The 24,816-nt window shown below is 36.6% G+C and overlaps 3 protein-coding genes across 5 annotated transcripts; 2 read left to right on the top strand and 1 right to left on the bottom strand.

Moving 5' to 3' along the window:
- Positions 1-902: 902 nt before the first annotated feature.
- On the top strand, positions 903-3,563 carry LOC123867240 (myosin heavy chain, striated muscle-like). Its single transcript, XM_045909219.1, has 5 exons — positions 903-980; positions 1,289-1,495; positions 1,975-2,147; positions 2,610-2,776; positions 3,266-3,563. Exons 1-5 carry the CDS (start codon positions 903-905, stop codon positions 3,559-3,561), a joined length of 921 nt encoding a protein of 306 aa, XP_045765175.1. The 3' UTR covers positions 3,562-3,563.
- A 1,511-nt stretch (positions 3,564-5,074) lies between these two features.
- LOC123873900 (C3 and PZP-like alpha-2-macroglobulin domain-containing protein 8) lies at positions 5,075-20,945 on the top strand. 2 transcript variants are annotated; one of them, XM_045919034.1, is made up of 26 exons: positions 5,075-5,303; positions 6,505-6,573; positions 7,333-7,516; positions 8,864-9,042; positions 9,785-9,941; positions 10,280-10,416; positions 11,282-11,609; positions 11,860-12,036; positions 12,122-12,328; positions 12,492-12,647; positions 12,867-13,040; positions 13,221-13,337; positions 13,427-13,481; positions 13,640-13,790; positions 14,162-14,466; positions 14,713-14,873; positions 15,891-16,133; positions 16,398-16,540; positions 16,905-17,118; positions 17,432-17,609; positions 17,948-18,147; positions 18,455-18,592; positions 19,051-19,223; positions 19,521-19,623; positions 19,905-20,073; positions 20,599-20,945. In XM_045919034.1, exons 2-26 carry the CDS (start codon positions 6,509-6,511, stop codon positions 20,799-20,801), a joined length of 4,317 nt encoding a protein of 1,438 aa, XP_045774990.1. In that variant the 5' UTR covers positions 5,075-5,303; positions 6,505-6,508; the 3' UTR covers positions 20,802-20,945. The 2 variants fall into 2 exon arrangements, with proteins under 2 accessions (XP_045774990.1, XP_045775067.1); XM_045919111.1 differs by lacking the exon at positions 5,075-5,303 and adding an exon at positions 5,676-5,791.
- A 96-nt stretch (positions 20,946-21,041) lies between these two features.
- LOC123874029 (peptidyl-prolyl cis-trans isomerase, rhodopsin-specific isozyme-like) lies at positions 21,042-24,482 on the bottom strand. 2 transcript variants are annotated; one of them, XM_045919218.1, is made up of 6 exons: positions 24,315-24,480; positions 23,880-24,084; positions 23,228-23,347; positions 22,394-22,476; positions 21,865-22,004; positions 21,042-21,370 (listed from the first exon to the last, which is right to left on the bottom strand). In XM_045919218.1, exons 1-6 carry the CDS (start codon positions 24,366-24,368, stop codon positions 21,274-21,276), a joined length of 699 nt encoding a protein of 232 aa, XP_045775174.1. In that variant the 5' UTR covers positions 24,369-24,480; the 3' UTR covers positions 21,042-21,273. The 2 variants fall into 2 exon arrangements, with proteins under 2 accessions (XP_045775174.1, XP_045775252.1); XM_045919296.1 differs by lacking the exon at positions 23,228-23,347 and having other exon boundaries at positions 24,315-24,482.
- Positions 24,483-24,816: the final 334 nt, after the last annotated feature.

The following is a 24,816-nucleotide window of genomic DNA, read 5'->3' as shown; positions in this document are numbered from 1 at the left end:
TGAGAAAAATACCTACAATTTTACTATAGTCACTTCAGGCACACAAAACTTGAAAAAATATTCACAAACATTTTTTATATAAAATAGTTAAGCTACAGCTACCTAAGTAGGTACTAACCTTGCTGCTTGTTCAACAACTCGATTTAGTATGGCTTGGTCAGACCATAGCCGGGATTTTTATACCAAACCCACCCGATAGAAAACAACGCTCCCCTTCTTAATATTCCCCTCGCAGGCTTTTCTTGGCTGGAGGTAATTGACATATTTCAAATTACAATTATTTTACCACGCTGAATAATAAATAATTGATCTTGTCAGTCGCTCAGTCTTATCCGAGATATGAAAAACAATTTGCTATTTTTTACTTTTAAACATTCTATTAACTAGAATTTTATATGTATATCTTATAAATTTTAGAACACATAGGTACTCGCTTATAGGTCTATGGTACTTATCTACATTTTAAAGATTAAAAATCATAAAATCCTTTTTTACCATATAATATAAATATTAAATTAAATACGGGAATCACGGGAATTGACTGGGCGCTCTCGTGTGTCGGCGAGCGCCGGCACAGACGAAGTCCATAGGTACTTTATAGTTTTTCTAACTTTTAAATAACTTACAAACTTGACATTGCCTAATCTTTGTAAAGAGAGAGAGAAAAAAAATTAAATACATTTTAAATAAAGAACTGTTTTAATTTTTATCTTTGCGCTGCTTTCGCCTACGTAAATTGGCAACGATTTAAAAAAAAAAGTGAAAATAACTCCCGCCATTTTCCGCGGTATTTGGTATTTAGATTTGGTACTTTCTCTTTTCTTAGAACGAATGTTAATATTAAGTATCTACTGAGTTGTTATTAACCAATTTCATTTTCTGATATAAAAATTAAATTAGCCATGAGTGTGGATACTAAAGAATTTGAATATTTTGAGCAACAGTTCAATGAACTAACTAGTGAATTTCAGTTACTCTCGGTAAGTCAAATACGTTAGTAAAGTAAAAAGTTATTATTAATTTTCCTACAAATACCCCTACCTATAAAACCGTAACTATCTAGCTACATTTTATGCGCGGATGCATACCACTCATCATACTCGTAAGTGCTTAGAGATTCAATCAATCAATCAATTAGTTAGTATTAAAAAAAGAAACTTTAAAAAATTACTAAAATCGGAGCTGTTTCTGAGAACTTCCGAAGATTGGCTGTTTTAGGTCTTCATTGACTCTACTAATTAGGCTATCACGCCGCAACTACTACTTACGCAGTTCTAATTAACAAAAGGCATCATCAAGTCAACTGCGGGAAGCATTCCGCACAGAAGCTGCTCGCGCTGAAGCCGCCGAAGCGTCCCGCGACGCGACCCAGCGAGCGAGCGCGGACGAGCAAGCTAACGCCTTGGCCGCGGCTGCTGCTACCACTCAAGCTGCAAAGGCACTAGAAACTCTCCAAGACGAGTTGACCACGGTGAAAATGGAACTAGAGTTTGCAGTATGAATATTATCTCTAATTTTTCAATTCCTTTTTTTGTAATTACGTCATCAGACATTTGTAACTCAAAACAGGAAATTAGTAAGCGGGAGAATCTGGCAATGACTCCGTAAAATGGTTGAGGGACTCTTAGGCCCCGAACGCCCCAACTTTGTAATTATTTCTTTTGTTTAAATTACATAAGTTACAATTCAAAAAAAAGAAAAGCAAGAGCCAGGGTGCTCGGAGGCTCGGATGTGCAAGCAGGCGCCCCGACCGGCCTCCGAGTTTCACAAGAGGCGCCCCCTCGATCTCTTCGAGCTCTAGGGCTAATTACATAGGTACCACGAGCAAAGTTGCAAGCAAAAGCTAGTAAATAATAGAATAAAATCAGATCATAATTTTGATGTAATAAAAAATTACTTACTTCATTCTCAGTCGGATTTAAAAGCAATATAAGTATTATACAATATACGAAATATTATCTATTACAACTTCAGCATCGTCAACGCAGTGCCTCCGAAGAGAAGTGTATTGAGATGATAAATAAAATAACATTGCTAGAAAGAGAACTGCAAAATTTGCAACCACTAGAGGCTACAAACTCGAATTTACAACGACAATTAATTGAAATGCACGAGCGCATTCACAAGACAACTGAAGATGCACAGAGGTAATGAATAGCTCGCCACTTATCAAAAGTTTGTGTCTTAATAAGTATGTTTGTGTAAACTGTTGTATAAGTTATTTTGTAATAAATCTATTTATTTATGAATTTAAAACTTACTTAAATAAAAACAACTTTAACTTAATCCACGCAAGAACGTTTTTTAAAATATTTCTCGTAAATAGTGAACAAACGAGCAGTTGAGTCATCTGATGTTAAAGGTTTACCGCCGCCCATGAACATTTGCAGCATTAGGGGAACTCCCAATGCGTTCCAGCTTCATATCCGTCCATTTAATAAACCCTTGTTGGAATCTAGTGGGAACACTGCAGAAGGGCGTTGGTTCTACAATTTTTCATGTGCGTGGAAAAAGATCCTGGCACAAGGGGTTGAATGCTTGTGTTTACACAGATTTCTCGAGATTTCAGAGAATCTTTTTTATGTCAAATTATATTTTTTGGATGAAAGCGAACTATCACGGCTTGAAAGCGAGCTACGAAGAGTGGAGAAATGTGCCAGCGCAGGGGCAGAGCTGCGCGAGCGCGCGCGTCTGGCTGCGGCGGCGCACGCGCGGGATAGGCGCCTCGCAAGTGCTGAAATGCAATTTACCGCTCGGGAACTTCAAATTGCCAAGGGTACTTCCGGCAATCATCATCATAATTATCATCATCATCTGATCATCATTATAGACGTCTACTATTGGATGTAGGTCTCTTGTAGGGATTTTCATACGCACGCGCCACGGTCTTGCGTCTCCTGAATCCAGCGGCTCGTTAGATGTCGTCTGTCCAAATAAAATCATTACATTACATACATAATAAATTCGTAACATTTTTTTGTATAAAGTACCTACCTAGCTAATTTTCCTTGACGGGATTATTATTACGACGTTTTGACAGTACATACATAGATATGTATACATATATTCCATATTAGCGTCTGGTTTGGTGACTTTGTTCAAGCCAAAGCCTTACATATTATTATTACAGCCTACGTAAAAAAAAACACGAAATTCAATTTGTTGACCACCTGTCTTGGAAAATGTCTCATTTATTTTATGTACTAGATATTACTTAACTTTTTATTTTTATGGGCCGACGAATATAATTTTAAAAATCTTTTAGCTGAAATAACGCGTCAAGGAATTCTGATAGCTGAATTGGAATACCGTTTATCCAAGTCTCAAGATACTAAGAAGGTTGATCCTGAACATGAAACTATCATTGAAGTTAAGGCAAAAGCCGAAGCCGAGCGAGCTGGAACGGAGCGACTGGAAAAAGCCCTAGCCGCGGCTTTAGCTGACAATGCCACTTTAGCTGCTGAGTTATACAAAACTGCCAATAACGAATTAAAGGGACCATCTCCAGAAGACGGCACTTCCACCAACATTTGTCCTATCGACTCATTCCTTGCTGAATAATTTTAAACATTTCTAATAAAATATTTCTATTTTCACAATGGTGTCTCGTTAATTTTACTGCTCCATCATCCAAACTACCTACCTACAAATGTTGTAAATATGCGAAAGTGTGTGTGTGTGTGTGATAGACACATTTTCAGACATGAAAGTTAGTAGACAGATATGTCTGCTAACTTTTCATGGTCCATCCGTTTAACCGATTTTGATGTTTGCGTTCCGGGGATATAGGCTACTTTTTCCCCGGAAAATCAAACTTCCCACGGAGTTTTAAAAAAACTAGATCCACGCGAAGCAAATCACAAGGTTCACCTTTTATATTTCAAAGTTAAAAAATATAATCGCAAAATATTGTGGGAGAACCTGTTGTATCTTGGATGTTTTGTTTTTTTACATTGTCGAAACTGGTTTCCAAATCGCGACATGCATGCCATAATATTTTCTTGCTTTGTATGGTCGCAAAATGTTACATAACTAAAGTTTTTTTAGGTTGATTTCAACCTGTTGAGTCCTACCTATTTCATCTATACTAATAAATAAAATTGGAGTGTCTGTCTGTAATTTCGAAATAACTACCGCATATTAAGGTCATATGGTTATTTGAACGATACTGTAACTGAATCACACGTTTTTAAAATTTTTGTCTGTCTGTCTGTCTGTCTGTCTGTCTATCTGTCTGTCTGTCTGTCTGTCTGTTTGAAAAGGCTAATCTTGGGAACGGCTGAACCGATTTTGACGGGATTTTCACAGACAAGTAGAGAATTGACCAGGGAGTAACATAGGCTACTTTTTTAACCGACTTTAAAAAAGGGAGTTGTGTTTTTCTACCTATATACATCGAAATCTCCGAGATTTCTGAACCGATTTGCGTCATTTCTTTTTTAATCGATAGAGGAACTTTGCGACATTGTTTCATAAAAAATTTGGAGTCCAACTCCTCAATCCTGATGCTGCAGGGGATCTGACCAATCCACGCGGGCGAAGCTGCGGGCATCAGCTAGTTGATAAATATAATATACCTAACATTGTGTGTTATCAAAAGATCATTTTGGAGCAAAAGTACCTACTTATCATTTGCTACAAGGTGGGTGGCCTTTTGTAGGAACATCTAGTTCCAAGAAATGCAACGAAGTACATAATTTTATCGAAAATTCAAAAATAGCTTTTTATTTTATCTGACATAGGTACCTACCTAAGCATTTTGATCTGAATTGTGGAACTTAGAACTTTTTTTATAATAAAGAAGGACCAACTTTTAGATAGACTAACTAAGTAACTATTCTCAGGCATTAATCATTGAAAATAATGGTTTCTGCAGCGATAGACTGGGATATTTAGCTGTAGTTAAAAGAAATAAACATAAATGAGTTCTAAATGTAAATAATCACGATCATTGGGCAGCCATACAGGAAATATTGTCCAATGTTATATGAGTAGTGTTTCCTCACTTGGATGTAGAGTGGGCGCAGGTTTTGACGCGGCGTTTTCGCAAGGCTTCGCGGCGCCCCACGCCTCCGGCAGCCCGCACTGCGTAGGCGCCTCGCTGCGCTGTGCGCGCAGTCAGTCATTCAACGACATTGTATTGGCGGCCACATTGCTCGACGGCCCGAGACCAGCGCACAAAAACTATGTGCATCTGATAGAAACGATCTGTGATATAGTGTTAAGATACCTACATGCAATAACTGAAAGTGAAAAGCAATAAAGTGAAACCTGTTGGATATTGTAACGGAACATAACAGTTTGTAAGCTTTATTATAGCGCTTTTGTTTTATAGTAATATCATTAGGATGCAGGAAAAACATAAGTTAGTTTACCTAGTATTAAATAAAATTGTCATAGTTAATCTGAGACCGCATTCCAGCATTTGTTCAGTGTTTTAAGGACAACCATTGTACCTACTATAGATGGAGAAAGTTTCTGTCCACTAAAAGCTTTAAGTATCCGCTATCGCCGCCGTAATAGAATCTTGATTACATTTAGGTAGGTACCTACGTACAATTTGAAACTATAACCTATTTAATTATTAAAGTTATAAGAATAATATAATTAATAGGAAGGTAGGTACAGATGCTATTAATAAACAATTAAATAACAAAGTTAAAACAATTGATGAAACAAGTTTGCCATATTAGGTCAAAAATAATTCCGCCCACGCAAATAAGTAGATACCTTAGTTATACCTACTTAATGTTGTAACAGTGAGTCAGAGAAGCCTGGAGACACAAGGACGGTGAGATCAGTGTGTGGAAACAGTTAGCATGTGAATTCAATAGCAACATTACAATAACTCACCCACGACACCTGTTCATCTGTTATTAACATTCCTATTGAACACCGAATCTTATTGTTATTCTCATTAATCTAATCGTCTGGCTCGTTCAAATTAACGTTTGTCTGTCTTTATGTTCGTTACCTATAACGTTTTTATTGATTTCAAACTTTGAGCATTTGTTGTCGGTACTTGCGTGAAGGCTTCAAACATAGTAGTTATTTAACATCAACGCAAATAAGCATGCATGTTACACTACGTCATCAACATTTTCTAAAGAGATTTTTATAAAAAAACCTCTTTAGAAAATACCTTAACCACCTGAGGCCTATTCTATTGTACCTACTAACATTGATTATTATAATATGCGGTTTAAATTATATTCGTAATCAAGTTTTTCAGGCATGATCGTCCAAACCATGACATTTCATTTCAAGAAAATATCCTCAATTCTCATAATTATATAAGAATATTTCCTACGTCTGATTACCTATTTATTATTAGATTAAGACTCCGCAGATGGTAATTAATTAATTCTACTAGTAATTTTTGGGATTTTTTATATCATTATGTGTTTCTGAAATTTCGAATGCTTAGTATACGTAAAAGTAGATTATAGAATTCTCATTTAGCTTCTAAATTTCTCAGTTCTACAGTCTTTCTATTTATTTCAGTAAAATGATGCACAAAGTAGCACTAACATGCTGTTTAGCAGTTCTTATTGCATCTGGAATTGTACAAAGGTAAGTCAAATTTTGAAAAAGATTATAAATATTCGATTGCTACAATAATAAATATTATTCGAACGCCAAAGTAGGCACCTTACCTACATACTCGTAACTACATGGTTCTACGCAAATCCTACAAGGTCTATGTCAACTGCAAAAGAATTTTCCCTAAATTACAATTTAGCAACGGGGATGTGGACTAGTTTACCGGTTTTAGAACTTTAATGTTAATACTTGCAGTTTGATGCACAACTGCGTATTTGCCACACGTTAGATTCATGCCACTTTGTTTTACAGTTTTCCTCGTGATTTCTAACAGTAGGTATCTAATTATTGTAAGCAATTACGTTGCCCCACATTTTGTAGGTATCTTTACGGATACTGTAGTTAATGGAAACGTTGTATTGTTTACTATAGCCTACATAATAAACAACGACAACACCATGTTTTCAGGCTCGTATTTTCTTATGCATCAATATTTTCTTACACGTACCAACCTACCTACCTTAAGTTCCGGTTGTCACCTTTAATAGAGCGCGTATGGAGATGTGTTCAGTCAAACAATCAGATTTTTAAAAGATGACGTGATCATTTTTTCACGATATCTACTAAGTACTAGAATCTGATTGGTCGACATCTCCTCTCCGCCCCGCTTCGGTAGAAACTAGCCCTAATTGTGTCTTTAGTACAAAATTGCATTGTTTAACCAGCCCAAAAAATACACCATTAAAAGTTGACTTCACAAATTTTATAGATTCATATTTTTTGTTTTAGCGTATCAATATTAGGTCCAAAGTTGTTAAGGCCATACGGAAACTATAAAATATCCATAGCAGGAGGATCTCGTGCACACAATCTATACGTAGCTATAGAAGGCAAAAGATCTACTGGGGAGCAATTTTCACAAGGAAGAGTAGTCCAAGTCCCAGCAGCTGCATCTAGGCTTGTAGACCTCGAGGTAAGGATAGTTTGTTATGCCCCCTTTTTGGTCACAAATTACAATCATTCTAATAAGACGCTATAAAGGTACTTTCGGATGCCTACATTATGACATTCAGGCCAGCGAGTGATGGATATCGAGTAGGCACGCCCGTGTTCAGACAATTTCTTCTTTTCAAACTAGCCTGAATAAGGATGGAAACCTAGCGGGTTTATTATTGCGGGTAAACAACACGAAATTCGGGTACCTATGTTTGGAACATACGGAGGAACATTTAAAATGCATTCACGCCATATTTAGTGCAATGAAATATGAATATACTATGGCCCTCTCACATATTTATACCTACCAATATTAGATATCTGTAATCACATCATCATCAGCAGCAGCAGCAACCAATATGATCCACTGTTAGACGTAGGCCTCTTTTAAGTAGCGCCAACAGTCAACATTGCTTATCCTCAGCCTTTAGCATCCAATCCATACGAGCCCCATTCTGGATGTCATCGCTACACCAAGCCGATGAATATCTAGACACTCATCGCAATCACATATTTGTTAAAAATTCAAATGATTCATGACTGCCCCATGAATAGAAATAATACGTTTGGCACAATGCCTTTCAATGTGTACTTTAAAACATATACCACATATTTTTATACCTTTACTAAGAAATTATGTATGACACATGAATCACGATTTTCATGGTGAGTCACAGCTGTACCTACCAATAATTATTTACTTATATAAAAGTAGGTTCAATAGGTAGGTAGTAAGATAATAAATAGATATTAACTAAGAGTCGTTATGAAAATAGACCAGATACCTAGTTCTACCTCTACTGCTCATTGAAGGTTCAATATCTGATACTGTTGTGGACAGCAGATATACTTATCTTATCCTAACAACAGTCCATAGTTCTACTAGATCCTAGATTGTCAGATTCGCCCTAGACTATTTTACCTGGAATTACGAGAATTAGCATCTGCAAAGTGTACTTTAAACTTGTATGGTCCATGATAATATTTTTTGACATGCGTGTTCCTTCCAGCGAGGCTAGAGATATTTTTGGAATTATAGACCTCTCTCCAATTTTCAAATTTACCTACAACTTTCATCATTTTCGATACCTATAAAGACGTATCCTGTATCTATCTAGCAATAAGTAAGCATAAATTACCTTATTACCTACTACTGACGTAATATCGTGGTGCTTGGAGATCGTTGCAACAACCAACGTAGGCTTTATGAGTCGCATCACGCATGACAGCCTCCGTAAGAAAATGGAAAAAAGTCGCCAGAGATGAATATATCTTACACTGCACGAGTTACCAAAGTCATACAGAATAATTATTCTTCCTATAGATCGGCGATCCAGGACCTGGACAATACAAACTCGTTGCACGTTCTACGTCAGGGCCACTGTTCGCTTCTTCAGCACCTCTGATCTACCAGCCGAGAAGTTTCTGTGTTTTCGTACAGACAGACAAACGAGTGTATCAACCTAGAGATACTGTTAACTTTAGAGTTATAGCTTTAGACAAGTAAGTACAAATCGTTTTTTTTATTCACTTCCTTATCAGTCAACGTTATAAGCTAGATAATAATTCGAAGGTATTTAATATGTTAGGCAATCGAGATGTCTTTGATGCTAAACTAAGCCTGCCAGTTTTGATCTGAACGACTAAATACCCACAAAAAGTTTTTAATGATTTTAACGATTTCTTCAGACCATAAGTCATTATTTCTCACAAACGTTTCGTTAATCAGAAGCAGCTTCCGTGTCCAAGGAAATAAAAAACTCAGAACATTAACACACATTGTTAACACTTTCGATTGTAACTCCACGAGCGGTACGTACAAAAGTGTTCGCACGCTAAGATTACGTGAGATGATGGTGCGGTCGTCGACCTGCGGCGGTAGGGTTACATTTCTTGATTCTTCCGACATCTTTCATTTATTGTGCTAGTGTAAAAAAAAATCTCACGTGACATGCTCCTGTCCAAACTGCAAACAGTAGACTGGCCGCATTAATTGATTAGGAAATTAGTGAATAAGGTACATCCTAGCTAGAATTCTACAAGCCTTTAAGTTAAAAAGGTCTGTTATTTTGACGGTCTATCTTGGTAGTCATAAAATATGAAGAGTTTGTTTAGGAACGGGTAATGTATATCGTAATGCCTTTACTATCTCCTCATGTAAGAACCTTACATTTAGAAATTTTCGACCTTTCTTATCCGATTTAGGTACTTAAGTCGTAATTCATTCTTAAAACCTTCCTCACAGATACCTCCTGCCGTTATCAGGGACGGTGGATATAAGCATCTTAGATACAGGCGGATCTCCGGTCCGGCAGTGGGCATCCGTTCCACTCGATAGAGGCCTTTTCGCTGAGGAATTGTTGCTTGCAGATGAACCCGCACTTGGGCAATGGACTATTCAAGTAAATCTTACTTTACCTATAAGTTTTACAAAAACTGATGCAATAAATAGTTAGACCTTTACAAATTCTCATATTTAAGATGACGACTTGCATAAAGACCCAATCAAATAAAAAAACCTTAATCGAAAGCCGTGAAAGGTTTTTAATTTTAAACCGGATCGATGCTTTAACCTCTGCAATTATATTTTTATGTACAAGATGGCCTTAACAGATACACTTTTGGTTGAACAAAGAATTCATAGTGAGAATGTTTAGACCACATTATAATGAGTATATAGTACGAATACAGCATATTGATTACATAAATTTGGCACCTAACAATTTTGTTTATGGTTTAGGTGGAAGCACGTGGTCAAAAGTACTCCAGGCAGATAATGGTGGCTGATTATGTGTTACCAAAATTTGAGATGGACCTTCAGATGCCAAAAGAAATATTATTCAGTGATGGGCGATTTAATATTAACGTAACTGCCAGGTAATATACCTTCTTATCCTATAAATTCCTATTCAAAAATAAAAGAATTGAAGACAATAAATAGAAAAACTGGCAAAAGCAATAACTGTGACGAAAAAACTAGAACTAGGTATTTCTAGTTCCCGGTATATAACTGCTCTACTTCGTTATATATCTAACTGTGCGAATTGCGATACTATCTAACTAGTGGAAGCCGAGTTACGAGTTACGACGGGTAGATTTAGAATGAGATAAGAAAATAATATTTCACAATACTTATTATACTTTTGGACTAGCAAAAGTCGAAGTGTTTCCAAAATTCTGAGTCGATCAATGATTTCAATTCTCCAAGATTTGGTATTTACGACTTTATGGAAAGTTCAATAATTCATGTTGAATGAATAAATTCATATTTAACCGTCACTTTATAATATCTATCTAAAAATATCAAACAACAAAACAATCTAATTCTATCTTTCAACAAATAATTTCTTGCCTTAACACTGTATACATAATTTCTTTAAGAGAAAGCCGCCTTTGTGTACCAAGCAACTTATAATTTTAATTCAATACAGTGTCGAGCACGTCGAACATAATTACTGGCTTATCGTACACAAGCCAATAATTTGATTCTTATTGTTTTTACTCCATTTGAGAAGATGGGAAAAATTGTTTTATTATATTTCAATGCTAAGAACAACTTTCTAATATTGCTTATTGAATTGTATTCTATAATAAACCTGTTAGTTATGGTAAAAAATACCTTCAGTTATTTGTAAGACTGCGAGTTAGAAATGTAATCTTTAACTTTCCAATCCGTTAATCGGTACACAAATGCTGGAGCGACGTAACCGGCAAATATCAATTAATCAAATCCTATTCGCAGACATTTCAATGGCCTCCCTGTGAAAGGTGAACTGACCATTTCAGCGTACGCTGTATTCTTCTCTGGACTATTACAACCTGTATTCTCTACTCCTGCCCGAAAAGTAGTAGACTTTAACGGTCAGGCGAATGTTGTATACGATCTCAAAACAGACTTGGATCTAGCTGAAGACGCCGCAAGACCTTTAGTTGTGGAAGCAGTCTTAGAAGAAAATAATACGCTGATAAAACAAAATATTACATCAAGAATTCTACTTCTACGCACTCCATACAGGCTTAAGGTCACAGCTCCAGACCGATTTAAACCTACTTTGCCTTATAATGTCCAGGTAAGATGTGCGTGACGTAAAAGATTCCATCTATTAAAGCAATGCCGTCAAACGCTCTTTATTTTTATCTTATTAATTGATCAATTATACATCTATTTAAATCAAGCAATAATACCTAACAATCTAATCAATATTCATAGCCATTAAGATGCAGTAAAGGTTTAACATAGACGACTATATACATAAGATAATGATATATGATGCATTTACAGAAAATACTACAGGTATATTATTTATACTTTACTTTCAGATAGAATTAGTAAATTCGACTGGTCACACAATGAATACGGCAGGCGATGTTGTTGTTGAAAGGCTTTGGGATGACGGAGCTCCTGTTAATACAACAACTGTAAAATTAAATAAAGGCATTGCAAAATATACTTACACACCAGATGTGGCCCATACCAACTCAACACTTAATTTAGTAGTAAGTTACACTTTAACAGTGCATATAAAAAGTTCAGTAGATATTACCTGATTACCTTATTGATATAACTGATTGATTTTAACAGGTAAAATATAACGAAATATCAGAAAGAATTGTAAATGTACAAAAAAGCATGGAAAAGGGTGGACAGTATTTGACAATAGACGTGATATCTCGTGATACTGGAGTAGGTGATGAAATGCGTGCACAAATAACTGCAACTGAGACGATGGATCTCGTGCACTATGTTGTTATTGGAAGAGGAGATATTCTTGTCGCGAAGACTTTAGAAGTAAGTTCCTTTTTTCATTACGTACCAAATAAAATTATTATAGCCGCTGTATCTATTTTTTTGTTCGAACAGTATGAATTTATGTTGTTTGGAACAATATTAACAGGATGAACTCTTCTTTCAGTTATTTAGCTTTTTTAAATATAGAGGTTAATATTTACAGTTGAGTCCAGCACGTCGCAGTGTGGACGTATCGGTGCCTGTAACGGCCGCTATGGCACCAGGTTGCATACTTCTCGCTTGGTACCCGCGATTGGCAGGAGATTCCGTGATTTCTGCTGCAGTATATGCCCCGCAAAAGGAAATGCTACAACATAAAGTAAGTAGTATCCTGCAAGATAATTTGACATTTGTAAACGCAAAAATCGTAACATTATAATTCCTATACAAATTCTTATTTAACACTTGATTGACAGATCATTATAATATGCAATTTTATAGTTTTCAATTAACCCTATTGGACATTATTCAACTCTTTTGATAGTTCAGATTAGGTATATTAAACAAAAATGAATTCAGCTCTATATTTGATTGCCAGGTAACAGTGACCTCAGCCTCATCCGGTCAACTTCTTCGACCTAATGGTCTAGTGGAATTCCGTGTTTCGGGCGAGGCTGGTTCACAGGCTGCTTTGCTCGGCAGTGACGAAAACGCTATCGCCACAGAACTAGTAAGAGAAAATGGTCTGGGCAGCGGACTTGACATGCAAACGGTAAGTAAACTATTGGCTATAGTGTTTAACTGACACAGTCTAAGATCACGTGATTTGGGGATATTAACTTTAGCCCTTATTTCGTATGATATTAATATATTATCAGAAAAGTAAAGAGTTAAGTAGACCTACTCAGGTATTACCAAAGAACCATTAGCATAACCATAATTTCTTTTTCAGATCGAACGAGAAGTAGAGAGTTTCACTGGACTGAAACACTCTCTATTCAAAAACGAAGACCATTTACCGAGCTTAGGACTGGATTTAGGAGGACGAAATTCTTCAGATGTGTTTAGTGTAAGTAACTACACCAATTCCTTACTTCTTTTGGTATATTTTGTTGAACAAAATCGAAAATAAGTAATATAATAATAATTTTGTTTTAGAATGCAGGAATGGTCCTTTTGACGGATGGCTTGGTCATTGCTAGTAACAATCAAGGTAAATTGTTTTAAAATCACAGTTTCGTATATTTTTGAAATCTTATCTAGTCCTAGAAATTAATCCTGAATTTATTTGTTGAGTGTATCCCAATATGTACAGAGTTTTTAGAAAAACATTTAACTTGTTTAATCGTTATATAAATCTTGCCTCAACAGAAGTATCTGAAGAGCCAGAGACAGGCACTAGAGCACCACAGGCGGGTCCATACGCGTTCAGTAGAGTGCCTCCTCCACCCTCCCCGCGTTACTTTCTCACACGAACACTTTCCCCACACGTCACCTGGATGTTCACCAATCTTACTATTGGGTATGTGTTATGATTTCTTTTATCTATGGTTTCATAATTGGCAATTATAAAACAAACATTGTTTGGCATTGCATTGTTTAAAACATTTAACAATGTTTCAGGACTTTTAAGTCCTGGAAAATTGTTTTTAATGTAAGTACATATTCTATCATAAGTGCCTTAAATACGTTACACAAAAAGGCACCTAGTGTTGATAAATCTTATTTGTGCTAATATTTTGTAGTTAGGGTGACACAGGGTTGGCCACTAGCACCTTTATTGTTTTTAATTTACATTGATGCTATAAGCGCTTATCAGTATTATGAGTACCTAACTAATAATATTTTTAAATCTTCGCTGTTTTAACCTACACGTATTATCTTAACGTGCAGCGATGATGGCGTTGGAACTCGAGAGCGCTGGTCACCAGTCACTCCGGGCGAATGGTCCGTGGGAGCTTTTGCAGTACATCCTACCCTTGGTTTGGGCATCGCTGCTCCCCGCAAAGTCACTACCGCCCTTCCCCTTTCCTTAACAGCAGAACTACCAGAAACCTTGCAGAAAGGAGAAACACTAGCCGTGATTGTTACTTTGAAAAGCACCCTCACAGTTGACACTTCCGTCGAAGTCACATTCCATAATTCTGAGCAGTATTACGAATTTGAACCTTTGGAAAATAACATCGACTCTGCTAAAAGTGAGTACAACCAGAAATAACGATAGCTCTAAATATTATTTTTACGCCTGCCTTCAACATTTGTAACAACTATTTTTTTCTTTTAAAAAGGACCTATGTTTTAATTAAAACTCCTAATGTACATTGTGACCATCTACATAGTAATTTAATGAAAATGCTCGTATAATTTTCGATAGTGTTTTAAAACTGATTTCTTGTTGTTTTGTTCATGTTGTTTTCATAAAAAAAATTAAAATTTCCACCCAGAAATTGAGTTATATCGTCGATTGCGCGTGACGGTGCCAGCTCGGGGCTCCATAAGCACTGCATTCTTGGTGACTTCGGTCCGCAGCGGTGAAGCACCTATCATCATCGAGGCCAATGGCAACGGCGTCTCTGCATCGCTGTTCCGCATCATTAATGTCAAGGTGACTTCAAAATCTCTATGAACCTAACGCAAAAGGGACCTGAACTATATGTACGCATAATCCATAATATATATAGTAATAATTTAAATATGAAACTGTGACTGTCTGTCTGCTAGCTCCTTATGGCCCATCTTTGGTAAAGAGATACCTTGTATCCCGGGAACGGATAGAACGTATAGGTTACTATTTATCTCGAAAATCAAAGAGTTCCTACGAGATTTTTGAACAATCTAATAAACCCGCGCGTCTATTTAATTTTTGGTGTGAAGTCACAATCCAACTACATCCAGTCATAATATGAGTAAGAATTCAAAAACAATGTTTTATCGATTACCCCAAAGACGTTAATTTATATCGCTAATCACACTTAAATTACTATTCACATTATGTTTTCCAATGACAATCAATTATGTAGATGATTCATTAATATACCTATGTACAATCTCAGTCATGATTATACATCGAATTAATGACTTCTTATTCAGCTTTACTTGAGTATATCTAGAAGGTATAAAAGTACCTAACCAACAGCAACATTAGATACTTAAATATATTAATTAGGAAGCATCTACAGAGTGTTTGGTAATTAGTATATAATGACGACACGTACCCATGCTACTTTGATCTGATAAACACAACGCTGAAGTATAATGACGAAATAAAATTATAAAAATTTCCATACAAAATTTAAAAAAAAATTATGTCAAAGTTTTCATGACCCTAACGTGCCCTAACTCACTGAGATCGTTGGTCTTCTTTAGATAGGCCGAGGCCAACGATCTCAGTGAGTTAGGGCACATTAGGGCCATGAAAACTTGGTCATAAAAAAATTTAAAATTTTGTATGGATCTTTTATAATTTTATTTCGTAATTTTACTTCAGCATTGTATTTATCAGATCAAAGTAGCATGGGTACGTGTCGTCATTATATACTAATTACCAAACACCCTGTATAAGGATATATCTACATCTTTCTTTTCATATCAAACCTCTTATACTTTATTCTAATTTTAACAGGATGGTTACATAGAAGACATTTGGTCGTGGGCACTGCTAGACGGTAGGCGAGGAGTGGCGCGGGCCAACGTAACGTTAGCTCCTGCGGCAGGCACTAAACTCGGCTCCGTTTCACTAGAAGCCACTGGTGATCTATTAGCCAACGCCTTAAGAGCATTGAAATCACCGGTCACCGTTGCTGCAGATGCCACGTATGCTTTGCGCCCATTAGCTCGTGCCTGCATCTTATTAGACTATCTTCAGGTAAAAAAATCTCACCTTTCAGTGATCTGGGTATAGTGCTATGTGAATGATAACAAATTTTCAAAACAAGTTAATAAGGCGTCGTCGAGTCAAAATATTGCTAGATTAATTATTAACAATGTTATTTCTACCTGTACTCAAATTTTTATAAACACGAAAAGCTATAGATTACTTATTTCATTAAATTCAGTAAATATGGATTATGGCCGAGAATTTTTATAGTAGGTAACTCTTAATTTCAATGAATGTTTTGTAAATTCCTAGGCAACAGATCAAGATGACGAAGTGACGATAGTAAAGGACGCGCGCTTACAAGCTTCCACTGGCTATCAGCGACTTATGGCTTTCCGTAAAGCTGACGGATCATTTGCAGCAGAAATCGGGAACGATGCTGTGTCTGATGTGTGGTAGGTTGGTTATAATTTGTTTTTGACACAATGGAAATTATATTTCGATACAATTTTGTTTTTCAGGGCAGGGCAACTTTGATTGGATCGATGAGTGACCGATACGTTAGGAAATATTATAGTATATAATATAATAGTAGTTAGTTATAATATATATATAAAATATAATACATTGTAAATAATATAATAGTAGTTAATTTTTCTCTGTGTCTCAAAATGTATAGTAACTATCTACTATGGTACAAAATTTTTTATTTGATCCGGTGAGAAATAATTTGGAATCTTTTAAGATTCCAAATTATTATTAAACAAGGAAAATGTTAAGTCTAAAGACAAAAGATCTTGAGAAACGTAGATATTCCAGGATGACCTCAATAGCAGCACGCTGGCTAAGCCGCTCGTCTCGGTATGTGGAAGTGTCGCCCGAAGCCACCATGGCTGCTGCGAGGTGGTTGGTCAACGCACAAAAACCTGACGGTAGCTGGCAACCGCCGCCATCGACACAGAAAAACGACCCTCGAGCACAAACTGTTGTTCCACTCACTGCCTACGCCTTATTGGCCTTGCAGGAGACCAAGGTAACAGTCAACAGACCTACATTGTACAAAGTAACAAGGTGATTGAGTGCTCCAATATTATACCATTCAATCAAGCGTAACTGTTAAAGCGTTTCCACATTACACAAATACTCATGTAACGGGATAATATGTTCATTGATCACATTAAATTAATGAAATCATTAGATATCAAATCTAATGTAGAGATGCCTAAAAACATACTATTTATAATAATTGTACATATTTCCTTAAAATCACAAAAATCGGATCAATTGGAGTTATTATCACCATTATAATAATCTCAATTAGATTATAACAATGTATTATTTTACAGAGCAACGAAGTCCTTTACAAAAACGCGATGAACAAAGCCCTGGACTTCCTCGCGAAAAATCTGTCTCCCGAATTAGACGCGTATTCGCTGGCAGTGACGAGCAGTGCCCTGGCCGCCGCCCGACACCCGCAGGCCACGCAAGCTTTGCAGATCATGGACAAATATGCTAACACTTCGGGTATGTTAGCATTGCTTAGTTACAACTTCTTTAAACTTACAGGTTATACTGAATTTTATCAAGATCCGTAATTTCTGATTTTGCTATCAGAAATCACCTTGACAGTGCTTAGAGACGGGGAAAATACAATGTGTAACATAGACATTGACATCACGATAATCTGAATAAGTATCTAAAAATTATTTGACCGTTACTAAAAATGTCTTCTCTCATACCTATCTGTTTTTCTTCTAAATCTATTATACTCGTAGATGTATTTACACAATCATAATCATAAAAAGCTAAAGCAATCATTGGCTTAGATAAATGATTTCAAAGGTAAATCTTAAAATTCTCAGACGCTTCCACATTGTACTGGTCTCGGAAAGTCCCTGGTGCAGAATGGAAAAACCCATGGTTGAAAGGAAATAGTCTAGAAGCTTCCACTACAGCGTGGGCTCTCCGAGCTATGTTGGCGTCCAGCCTTTTGGAAGAAGCTGTTCCTGCTGCTCGTTACCTGCTGCAAGCACTTGGTCCAAAAGATCAAGACCCTGATGTGGTAAGTCAGTTAACAGAGTAATACGATCAAGTAATTTTTCGGATGTCGTGTTTTTTAAAACAGTTACCCATATAAGTTTATTATGCTCCCAAGGTCTTTCATTTTCTCGAGCAGTTGTATTGTGTGAACTGTTTTCAGCCATTAAAAAGAAGTAGGTACATAATAACCAATTTTAGATTTCCCATGGATTTTCCATATTCGATATGCTCTCTTTCCTCAGATACGAGTAGCATAAGATTTTCTAGACATAGATACTCTGATTACCTTTTATTAATTGCATGGATTTTCAAGTTTTTATTTTGTCCAGTTGGATGCGCTGGCACAATTTGCGGAAACGATGAAGACAACGAACAAGCTAAGAGTATCTGTAACTGTTGCAAGCTTCGAAGAACCACGCCAGTTTAATATTGACAACGACAATGCCCTTATTATACAAACGCAATTGGTAAGTATTTACATATATGAAATTTTTAAGGCTTTGCAATTTACCGGAATATGGTTTCCCAGTATCAATGAGTAGTATCTCATACTCAGGTGCCATCAGCTTTAGTAGATATTTATAAAGGTTTGGTTTAAATAAAAGATTTTTATAAGCCTAATCCTGGACAGGATATTATGGTCAAATAATTTTGGATTTGGTCACACATCTGTTTTTCTCTTTGAATGTCTCAAAATTACTGCGCTTGCAACATCGTCATGTTATCGTCATCAAAAATTAGGGTCCAAATCTATAGAGCGCACTTTGACTTTGCTTAGACGTAAGTTACCTAGTACGAGACAGATTTATGCCAGTGCTATAACGCTGTCTCGTTTTAACAGTGTCTTTTCTCTGTTTTTCTTGATGAAATTCTACTAAATGATCAACATTTTCAAGAAACATATTCTAAAAGATCAGCTTTTTAGGTCCGTAACGCTCTTAACGCAAGTGCAGTGACTGAGGGTAGGGGTGTGGCAATGGTTGGGCTGGCGGCGAAGGGCAGCACCAACGTGACGGGCGCGTGGCCGCGGTACACTCTCGACCCGAGGGTGGACCAGGTCTCCACCAGGGAACGGCTTCAGCTCTCCATTTGTATCGGGTGAGCCTTTATTAAATACTTATTTAAAAAGACTTGTCTTGACTGACTGACTGATGTATTAAAGCACAGCCTAAACGGCTGGGGTAAGAAACTTTGGCTTTTGACAGAAGGTTCCTTTTATGAAGTATGCGCCTATCAAGAGAGGATTTTGAAAATTCTAATCCGAAAGGGGTTAAATAGGGGATGGAAGTGTGTATGAAAGTCCGTAATTTTTTAAGTGCTCAGATCAAAATACGACCAATAGGTAATTTATTATTCCATCCAGCTGATGGCATCTAATAATTGTTTTTCTTCTAGATTTGTTCCCATCGCCAATGAAACGGAGAGTGGATTAACACTTCTCACAGTTCAACTGCCATCGGGTTATTTAGCAGATTTGAACGCAATCACTGAGTTGACGGTAAGTGCTTTTCAAACTCACTGAATATTCTTCAACAGGAAGAAGAAGGAACTTAAAGAAGTTGGATCTATTTTGTTTTTTAAACCAAGAATTGTTCTAGTAGGTACTGTTTCTTGTAAATCATGACATTTTAATTGCTGATAATAATAATAATTTAATCTTATTCCTATGTAAGTAGGTACCTACCTAATATTACAAACGCGATATTATGATATTGCGGGCATCATTTAGTAAGTTAGTGACCTTTTAAAAGTTTACTTAATCTGATGGTACATAACCAGGCGGCGCGACACGTGGTGGGCGCCAGAGTGATGGCGGGCGGGGCGCGAGTGGTAGCATGGCTGCGCGCCAGCGTCGGCGAGCGATGCGCGACCCTCGCCGCGCCGCGCGCCTTACCCGTGGCCCGACAGCGCCCCGCTTGGGTCACGCTCACCGACCTTTACGACTCTAGTGAGTGTAATACCAACAAAAGTTATAAAACATAGAAGACGAGTTTCTAACAATTGTCATTCGAAAATAGAGGCTATAAACTCACGTCTGAACTACCTAACTTCATCCAATTAAATTAGCGTAAATCACAACAGGCTAATACTTAATTGTACATGCAACACGGCCGCTGCTGTGATTGGCCAACGCAAAGTGACAGTTACGGAGTTACAGTCGAACTGAAGACAACAAGGTGGTAACCACTCAAATTCCTACAATCCCATCTCATATGCCCTATTTGTCCGCAAACGTTGCACTTTCTTTAAATTAACACTTTTTTACTTGTAATTTTCACTTCCAAAAAATGATTTTTAAAGAGGCTATTACTCTTATGTTGAGATCTATAGAGTGCACTTACTTAAGACACGAATAAAATGAGACAGCGTTATGTCGTTGAATTAAATCTGTCGTTTTAACTGAAACTAAAGTCTGAACGAAATCAAAGTACGCTCTCTAGATATCAACCTATAGTAAAAAAATAATTTTTAGGTCACCGCGCCCGCGTGTTTTACCAAGTGCCGCAAAGCACGGCGTGCGACGTGTGTCGGGAGTGGGAATCCTGTGCGAGCGCGTGCGGGTCAACTGAGAGGCAAGTGAATCCCACGACCACGCCCTCGCCCAACGCAGCGAACGTTCCCGGACTTGCGTTTGCGTTCGCCCTCACCATGGCCATCTTATTGTTATTACGATAACATGTTTTAGAACTTACGAAAATGTGTACTTTGTAACTGATGTTGTTTTAATCTAATTATTATTATTATTAAATTATAATTCTTTTGTTGACATAATTTCGAGCAAAAGTACTTAACTGAACTACAAAAAATACAATTGATCTACATGTTGCATAAATTATAATTCATTCTAAATAATAATATTGATATTGATATATCATGTATGTATACTTACTTAAACAATTAAAATGAAATACAAAATGATGAAAAATTAATTATATTTTTAAACTCAACCTTTGTACATATAAAAGAACATTGTTTATAATAATAATATATTTACCTATAATAGTGTTTTTCTCGTCAACGAGTAAATTGTCCAAAGAAACACTTCACAAAAATGTCACTATTTAGCCATTCAATCATTCATAAAAATCATTAAAACAATAAAATACATAAATAAATAAATACCGAAATAACCAGAAGTGTTTTTTTTTTAAATTTCCATTTTACTAATCATCCACTGAAAAAATCCCAGAATCGAGAAAGAGAAGGTTAATGGTACTGCCGAAGCCTTTATCCAACCCCATAAACTGGAAAAAATACGAAAATTGTAATATTTGCAGTTTTCCTGGCGGTAACATTGCTTTTGGAGTAGATAGATAGATACAGGTACCTGTGACTGCGATCAGTGAAAGTATCTACTCGCAAAAAAAAATTGCAAGCAATAATCGGCGAAATCCCGGTATTTAATTACCATTTTTCTGCTGCGACATATATACCGAGATGCACATTTATATGGAAAAAACTAGAGTAGGTACCCTTGCAGCCCGAGCTTGAAAAGAGACAGCGGAAAAAAGTTTTGATCTACCCTCTCGAGTGATACTTGTCCAATTGAACAATTATTATTATTATTATTTTAAAATTCTTAAGATAAGTTATATTAGAAAGTTTTTAGCAACTAAGCCGCATGACTATTGAAGTCTACTTTAGACGTGTTCTGACTTCTGGCACGCACTTGACCAGTTATCCATTATAATAGGTACCTAGGTAGTCAAGTAGTTATATATTAAAAAAGTATACATACTCGTTAGGATTGTCAGAAATATAGAAGGGCTCGGTCGGAAGCACGCCACTGTTGAAGATAAAAACGTTTTCCTTCGGTCGATCATCCGCATCAGTAGGGATTTGCTCCATCATATGAACGAATTTTTGACCCTCAACTACCTGAAAAATAAAAATACATAATGCATTTTGCCCTTTCGGGATCTGCACCAGCAATGAACGCCACCAAATTTGTTTGGGCCACGCTTTCTCCTGCCCTGAGGGTTATTTACTAGTCGAGACACTCGAAAGCTTGTTTTCGAATACTGTTGGGTTCCCTGCGGTGCGGCCTATTCTGACTGTTTGATCTTCTCGTCTATTAGCGATCCTTTGCAGCGTCGGAAAAGATCAATGTTACTGATCTTTTCAGACAAAGAATGCTGCGGAGGAATGAGTTGACGAAAACATGGATTCGGTGTGAGATGGCTTTCGTAGAAAAGACAATGTCCGCGCACTGTATCCATCACTCTCCATACCTGTATAACTAAATCATGTCTTTGTTTATTACCTACCTTACCGATAACGGTGTGTATACCATCCAACCATGGAGTTCCCTTTGTTGTTATAATAAATTGACAGCCATTCGTATTCTTTCCTGAAATTAAAAACTAATTATTTAGGTACTTTCTGTCCTTGTGTGGATTAACTGTGCTGATTTGGATACATACAAGCTCTAAACGAACACTTTTTCAAACACTAGGAAGGTACATTGTGAAAGTGATAACAATTTTAATACTCAATTTAGTTTAAAGATTGTAGTCCATTAGCACCTCTATTTTTAACCGACTTCCAAAAAAGGAGGAGGTTTTTTTTTATGTATGTTCCCCGATTACTCAAAGACCCCTGGACCGATTTGGAATTTTTTTTTTTGTTTGACAGGGTATACTGTGCAGGTGGTCCCATATAAATTTGGTGAAGATCTGATGAATATCTTCGGAGATGGAGAACAGAACTCCTCAATGGATAGGAGCAAATTGCTCGCGATCAGTGTAATAGCTTAGTAAACAGTAGGGTTTTAACTGGGCACAGCATATTATAGTACAGTAGGGCCACTAAAAATTGTGAAATAAAAATTTTTCAAAAGAAAAATAAAACCGACTTCAAAAACGACAAACACTAAAAAGTAAAAAATAACTTTTGTTTAGCTACACGTGTAATGCACCTAGGTATGAAGTCGGGCGAGCTTCACTCTTAGATTTCTAATTTTGTTTTAATATGCTCGCTCGACTTCATACCTAGGTGCATTACACGTGTAGCTAAACAAAAGTTATTTTTTACTTTTTAGTGTTTGTCGTTTTTGAAGTCGGTTTTATTTTTCTTTTGAAAATTTTTTTTAATGTCCATACCTTTGTTAGCCATAGAAACAAATCCCGCACTACTGTGCTGTGTGTCTAAATTCTCGTCGGGAAAAGTAGGCCCATATATACTAATTGAACCTGTACCGTCATCTGAGACGACGTCACCACCTGGAATTTTAGCACCCTTCATAAACAGTCACCATCAGTGCCTACTGCCTAGTATGAAATGGTTACCAAACCATACAGCAGCTCTCGTCGGGAAATAATTAAATAAAATAATAAAGGATAATGCACACTAACAGTTTGCAGTAGCACTAGGCTTGGGCAAAAACAATGCTCGACGGAAAAGTGTCTGACATTACTCTATCATAAGTGTAAATTAAAAATTACAGTAATTAGAAACGAGCTGATAACTTTTAAACGGCTGAACCGATTTCCTTGGATTATAGCTAAGAACACTCACTTTTCAAACAAAAAAAAAACTAAATTAAAATCGGTTCATTAGTTTAGGAGCTCCGATGCCACAGATAGATACACAGATACACACGTCAAACTTATAACACCCCTCTTTTTGAATGCGTTATCCTACTGTAGGAGCAATGCAGCTGCCGTCGCGCTATGTCCAAGGCTTTTTCAACCTTCGTGGCGCATATCGGTTGTACGAGTATTCGGAGTATTCCTTATTGTTAAGTTTCACTACCTTGTATCATAAACCGTTTGATTATGCGATTGAATCTTGTTCCTTTATACGATTTTCCCTTAATTCCTTTTGTGGCTAGAATTTTGAAATTTTTAACCGCTTTTGGGGCTAAGTCTCCGAAAAGACCAATAACAATACGACCTAAGGGCTTGTCTTGATGATGAATATCCAAGAAAACTTGATCAGTGACTCTTAATTGACGCGCCTGAAACAATAAAACAGAAAAATATAAAAACGCACAGTATTGAAAACGCTTTCATTTTGGAAATTGGTTAAAAATAAATTACTGTTGCACAAGCATCATCATCATCGTCAACCAAGAGACGTCCACAGCAGCTGGACACAGACAACTTGTAGAGACCTACTTCCAACGGTTCGGTTTCTTTGCACAAGCACAACACAATAAAACCACGACGATAAAAGTAAATTACTTACAGAAATATTTATAACAAACTGAGAAAAAATTGGCAAGAACAAAAGAAAATTCATGATTGCAAATTATTATTATTTATTTAAAAAAAAATACAATAAAAGATAAGTGCTATAGAAAATTCTGCCCGGACTAAGCGCTTAGAAAGGTATGCCTTCAACATCATTGGTAAGAGTGAATGTTAATTGGATAAAAGATTGTAAGTAGCAATGGAAAACGTATAAGTGCGTTACGAGTTACAAAGTGGTGGTCTATTTTGTGACTCTTTTCTTCACGCAACTTCGTTCGCCTATTAGCCAATATAATATATAGCACTCAGGGGTAATGTAGCGAGGCCCGACTTGCACTTGACCGGTTTTATTTTACCGTAAGTATAGGTAGGTACCTACTTACACTTTTTGATTGCCAAAATTATAATAGGGTTAGGTTATTAGCAAGTTTATAACTGGACCCTTAAAAGTAAAGATTTTTATATAAACCTGTGAGGATGATACTGCCGTTGTCGCA

Source organism: Maniola jurtina, chromosome 1, assembly GCF_905333055.1.
Source record: "Maniola jurtina chromosome 1, ilManJurt1.1, whole genome shotgun sequence".
Taxonomy (NCBI): Eukaryota; Metazoa; Arthropoda; class Insecta; order Lepidoptera; family Nymphalidae; genus Maniola; species Maniola jurtina.
The sequence above is the reverse complement of the archived record's forward strand: the minus strand, read 5'-3'. Positions and strand labels throughout refer to the sequence as shown.

What these genes read in the sequence shown, in the direction of transcription:
- LOC123873900 (XM_045919034.1), top strand. Translation starts at nt 6,509, where the DNA reads ATGATGCACAAAGTAGCACTAACATGCTGTTTAGCAGTTCTTATTGCA. An exon ending in ACTCAACACTTAATTTAGTA is followed by an intron (nt 12,037 to 12,121) that starts GTAAGTTACACT and finishes TGATTTTAACAG; the next exon opens with GTAAAATATAACGAAATATC. An exon ending in CATTGCTAGTAACAATCAAG is followed by an intron (nt 13,482 to 13,639) that starts GTAAATTGTTTT and finishes TTGCCTCAACAG; the next exon opens with AAGTATCTGAAGAGCCAGAG.
- LOC123874029 (XM_045919218.1), bottom strand. Translation starts at nt 24,368, where the DNA reads ATGAATTTTCTTTTGTTCTTGCCAATTTTTTCTCAGTTTGTTATAAAT. An exon ending in TACACACCGTTATCGGTAAG is followed by an intron (nt 22,005 to 22,393) that starts GTAGGTAATAAA and finishes TTTATTTTTCAG; the next exon opens with GTAGTTGAGGGTCAAAAATT. An exon ending in ATTTCTGACAATCCTAACGA is followed by an intron (nt 21,371 to 21,864) that starts GTATGTATACTT and finishes TATTTTTTCCAG; the next exon opens with TTTATGGGGTTGGATAAAGG.
- LOC123867240 (XM_045909219.1), top strand. Translation starts at nt 903, where the DNA reads ATGAGTGTGGATACTAAAGAATTTGAATATTTTGAGCAACAGTTCAAT. An exon ending in AAATGGAACTAGAGTTTGCA is followed by an intron (nt 1,496 to 1,974) that starts GTATGAATATTA and finishes TTACAACTTCAG; the next exon opens with CATCGTCAACGCAGTGCCTC. An exon ending in GGAACTTCAAATTGCCAAGG is followed by an intron (nt 2,777 to 3,265) that starts GTACTTCCGGCA and finishes AAAATCTTTTAG; the next exon opens with CTGAAATAACGCGTCAAGGA.